Source organism: Pollachius pollachius (assembly GCF_949987615.1).
Source record: "Pollachius pollachius genome assembly, chromosome: 19".
Classification (NCBI taxonomy): domain Eukaryota; kingdom Metazoa; phylum Chordata; class Actinopteri; order Gadiformes; family Gadidae; genus Pollachius; species Pollachius pollachius.
In genome coordinates this window covers 14,577,130-14,582,608 of record NC_136952.1, presented here as the reverse complement: position 1 = coordinate 14,582,608, position 5,479 = coordinate 14,577,130, and the positions used below count along the sequence as shown (strand labels likewise).

The window sequence follows — 5,479 nt, the reverse complement described above, 5'->3', positions numbered from 1 at the left end:
GAACTACCCGGTCTACCCACTTTTATAGAATTTAAGATTGAAAACATTGACATATTAATTCTCCAAAAGAACAATAAAGTTTTTTTTTTCACTTAAATCAGATGCTTCTGCTTTTTTTTAATAAAAAATGAAATCTCCGTGTCACGGCGTACATAATATGTCTACCTGCGTCCACATCCACTTCATTTACTTTAGATCTGTTTCATTGGAAATTAATTCGAAAACACGTTTTGTTATCGTTTACGTTTCATTATGTTCTTCATCCACATTAGTGTAAAAGAAATGCGATCCGTCAGTGTGTTGGTGTGTTTGTTTGGTAACTGATGAGAAGCCCAGTGGAGCAGAGACCGCTGACTGGTCCACCGCAGCCGGACTGCAGCTGGGCTGCCTTTAGATGAAAGGACCACACCCATACAGCTCTTCACGCAAGCACACACACGCACGCGGACACACACGCGCACGCGCGCACACACACACACACACACACACACACACATATACGCACATATACAAACACACACACACACAAAAACACACACACGCGCACACACACATATACACCCATATACAAACACACACACACAATAACACACACACATACACAGACAAACACACACATTCACAGGCCTAGTGTCACTGGGATACGGTTATTGGTTCATTATTCATTCATTCATCATTATAGGGGATAGGTGTGACCCTGGTGGACCCTTTTGATCCATGTCTTAATAACATAACTCATTACTCATCAACACATGAATCCCAACACCACCACTCCCTCTTTATTATATTGTATTTTTAATAATAACAAAACCAGCTGAGGAAGCTGTTCTCTCTCTCGCTCTCTTTCTGCCTGTGTCTCTCACTCCCTCTTCCACTGTCTTTTTCTCTCTCTCCTTCCCTCTCCTACTGGCCCTCTCCCTCTCCCTCTATCTCTGTCTTTTTCTGTCTGTCTGTCTGTCTCTCTCTCTCTCTCTCTCTCGTTGTATGTTGCAATAATGAGGTAATGCCAATGCCACCATCCTGTCATTACAGTTGTGGTCCAGTTAGTAATCTAATCACCCTTTGTCTTAGGACATTAACTTTAAGTGAGGCTCTTTGTTGCAACTAAGCATCCACATACATTCACGCCCACACACACATCCACACACACAGGCACGCACACACACACACAGACACGTCCACACACACACACACACACACACACACACACACACACACACACACGCACACACACCCCCCTGCTGAATCGTCAGCAGGGTCGAATCCTCCATTGGTGTGTTTATCTTGAGGACCCGCTGTGACCCGACTCTCTGTCCACATTACCTGTCCTCCCGGACAGACAGGAGCCACCCGCCGCCCTCCTCCACTGGCTCATCCATCCGTCACTCAGAGGCTAAACCAATCACATCCATTTTCACCGGTCTCACTAAACAAAATTAAAACCAATTTAATTCCTTCCCGCCTTCTTCACCCACCTTGATCTGCGGTAACCCAATCAGAACGCTTGTAATGTCTGCCGGGGGCAGGGCCGCCCGGCGTCAGACAACGGGTTAATAGGGCGCCATGCGCCATTAGTGGAGCCCAGCTGTCGACCAATCAGCTGGTCACGCCCAGGGAAAAGGACACAATTGCACACGCCTGTTACTCACATGCAACCTCTGACCTGCCAGCGGCATGGCGTGTGTCCCAATACTCCTCCTCGTCTTCCTCACAGGTAAGTTATTGATAGTATTTTAGAGTGTGGTTGTAGTATTATGAACGTGCGTGGCAGTCACTCTCTCTCTGACGTTTTAGGGGGATGGAGAATAATCGTCTAATTGATGGGTCGCAAACCCATGGGGAGGTCAGGGAGCAGGTCGAGAGTGGTCTTGAGACGGCAAATCATTCTTTAAGATTAGAGAAAAAAGGAATACGATGCACAATAACAGATGTACATAATACAATTACATCCTTACTTTTGGCTTTAATAAGTAGTTTGCATTTCTAATCTATGTAAGGAAAAGGGAACTTCTAATTTGATTTAATACATCTTTCTGATGAGATGGTGAAATGTCCATGTGACAGTCTGTATGTTTATTGTCCCCACAATATAATGGCAATGTTTACAGAGGATATTAATTGTAGGCTGATATATGACATTTGAATGGCTTATTACACAGGTTACACCCACTCAAAACAACTCAATATTGTTTTGTGCTCAGGCTACAGCAATAGTAGAGACTATGTCTTTGTTCGATATATCATTTGGTTTTCCTTGTCCTAATATCATGTCTCACAGCAAAAAAACGAATCATGCATAATTTCAGTTAACAACAGTTCAACAAATTAAAACATGGACTGCTCTACTCAGACCAAAAGCAGAAGCTGTAATATTTGGATACAACAACATGATTTAGGGAGTCTTTATAGCTTCCTTCGATATAACATTAGAACCGTCCATGAGGATGACTTACAAGTGTTGTTTTTTTTTTATTGAAAATGTTCTCAAACGTAATAAGAAGAATAGGAAGGCATCATATCTTTATTATCAAGTGTCTCCTAGGCAGCTTCTGCACTTTAAATCTTTTCCAAAACGTTACTCAGGAAATGGTCATTGTTTCCAGATGTTGTTCAGATGTTAGATGTTCTCAGCGATAGCAGAAGAGATCTCTCTCCCTCTGCGGTGTCCTGTAGGCTGCCTGAGCTCCCAGAAGGTGTGTAGCTACCACGACATTCTGGTGCACCTGAACCTAACCCGAGACAACGAGGTGTACACGGCCACGCGGCCGGTCCTGGACCACACACACCCCACCGTGGTGCGCATGGACCTCGCTCTCTATGCCATTTTAGCCGTGGTAAGCCTGCGGTTTGTATTTCAGAGTGTATGTGGTTATGTTTGTACTTCTGCATGCGTGTGTGTTTATGTGTGTGTTTGATGGTGAGTGTGTATGTTTGTTTTCCTGCATGTGTGTTTGATTGTCTATGTGATGTGTGTTGAATTTAAAGAATGTTGCCATCCATGTTAGGGGGCATGTCAATAAATATGATAATTATTTTGGATTTTAGATCGAGAAAACACAGACCTTCACGCCATTCATCTGGATAATATTGGTGAGTTGCATCAAACAATATTTTAACCACTAATTGCATCTTTTATTTCGTTTGCAGAGCAATGCTTTAAATGGTACATCTCTTGTGTGAAAGGTTGATTTCCTCCACACTAACCCTAGTTAGTGTGTGTGTGTGCCGTACCGTGCGCTCTGTGTAGATGTGGAATAATGAACGCGTCTCCTGGGATCCGGCTAAGTTCTGCGGGATCACAGAACTCTCCATTCCCAAAGAGATGCTTTGGAAACCTGACCTCTTGATCACTGAGATGTGAGGACATCGAATGACACACACACGCACACACACACGCACACACACACACAAACACACACACACACACACACACACACACACACACACACACACACACACACACACACACACACACACACACACACACACACACACACACACACACACACACACACTGTTGGTTGCTGACTTTAAACTAATATTCGATATGTCCATGATGATATTGCAATATCAAAGCAAAAGACTAATATGAATGGGTTTCTAAGCTCATTAAACCTACTAAACAATACAATGTGTGTGTGTGTGTGTGTGTGTGTGTGTGTGTGTGTGTGTGTGTGTGTGTGTGTGTGTGTGTGTGTGTGTGTGTGTGTGTGTGTGTGTGTGTGTGTGTGTGTGTGTGTCCCAAAGGACGGATATGGACAACGCGTCCCAGAGTCCCTACGTGTACATCACCTACGACGGCAACGTGACCTTCGAGGAGGACCTCAAGGTGGTCAGCACCTGCAGGATGGACGTGCACAAGTTCCCCTTCGACACGCAGAGCTGCAACATCACCGTCATGTCCATCCTCCACAGCGGTGAGCTGCGGGGACAGAGTACTCCTTCAACTACATTAAAGGACCGCTTTCTGTGTGCATCTTTCTATGTATACAGTATAACCCATGGCAGATCCATTGTAGTCCATGATGACACAATTCTCTCTCTCTCTCTCTCTCTCTCTCTCTCTCTCTCTCTCTCTCTCTCTCTCTCTCTCTCTCTCTCTCTCTCTCTCTCTCTCTCTCTCTCTCTCTCTCTCTCTCTCTCTCTCTCTCTCTCTCTCTCTCTCTCTAGTAAGTCAACTAAGGCTCACCCCGTCCTCCAACTCGTCCCGGATCACCCAGTTCACCCGCAGGGTGATGCAGACCCAGGGAGAGTGGGAGTTCCTCAGCCTGGCCGTCACCAACGAACTGTTCGTCCTCGGTGAAGAAAACTGGGATCAGATCATATACACGGTGCGAAGCTCCACGGAGACGTTGAATAAACACATGAACCAATGGGAATGGAGTCATTCAAGGAGGGAATAAACAAAATTAAGTTTTTTTGGGATGTTCTTGATGTAAACTAGACAATCCATTACCCACACACACACACACACACACACACACACACACACACACACACACACACACACACACACACACACACCAACTCACAGCAATGAACCTTCAGGTTTTCTAGAAATTATTTGTAAAATATTTCATTGCTACTTTTGTTGTATTCTTTTGTTTCTGCAAAATCAAATGACCTACAATAACCTTGACCACCTTCCCTTCCCCTCCAGATCTCCATGAAGCGGAGACCCCTCCTGCATGTCATCAACTTCCTGCTGCCCGTCCTCTTCTTCCTGTGTCTGGACCTGTCCTCCTTCCTCATCTCCGACCACCGGGGGGACAAGCTGGGCTTCAAGGTCACCGTGCTGCTGGCCATCTCCGTGCTGCTGCTCATCCTCAACGAGATCCTGCCCTCCATGTCCAACCGGACGCCCCTCATAGGTGGGACCCCTCTCCCCGTCTGATGGCTTCTACCTGGATACAGGGAGGGCCAATAAGAAGTGTTCTCCACAATCTTAAACATGCTTTGTTTGGTCGGCCCCCCCAGCCACCTACTGCATCGTGATCTTTGCCATGATGCTGCTGAGTCTCCTGGAGACGGTGTTGGTGACCCACCTGATGGAGAAGGACTCTCAGCAGAAAGTTGTCCCTGAGAGGAAGGGCCTCCTGGTGGAGGACCTGGAAGGCAAGCGGGACATGGCCGCCTCCCCCAGCTCTCCTGCCTCTCCCGCCTCCCCGAACTCCCCCAGTCCCTGTGAGTAACCCTGTGAGATGGCCGCCACAGAAACCCCACCCTGATCCTCCCTCTCGGTAGGACTTGGGAATATAAATAGTCGCTGTATCGCCCTCAGGATAATGGCAGGAATTCTTTAGGAACCACAGGGGCCAGATAGTCAAGATGTTAGTCTCTTAGGGTGTTTGACACCTGTGGAAAGGTTCTCGGGTCGAATAATAATATCTATAGTCTACCTGTAGGCACAAGACTAAGGTGCAAGAACCAGATGCTTGCCAACTGGCTCTTTAATGACATGTGTCTCAAATCAATGTCC

At 46.2% G+C, this 5,479-nt stretch overlaps 1 protein-coding gene across 1 annotated transcript; it reads left to right on the top strand.

Annotated features, from left to right (window-relative positions):
* Nucleotides 1-1,674: 1,674 nt before the first annotated feature.
* On the top strand, nt 1,675-5,192 carry LOC307090267 (5-hydroxytryptamine receptor 3C; the record flags this gene model as incomplete). Its single annotated transcript, XM_079756843.1, has 6 exons — nt 1,675-1,714; nt 2,674-2,834; nt 3,773-3,917; nt 4,171-4,331; nt 4,661-4,871; nt 4,978-5,192. The coding sequence occupies 6 exons, from the start codon at nt 1,675-1,677 to the stop codon at nt 5,190-5,192; spliced, it is 933 nt and encodes a 310-aa protein (XP_079612969.1).
* Between the last annotated feature and the right edge of the window lie 287 nt (nt 5,193-5,479).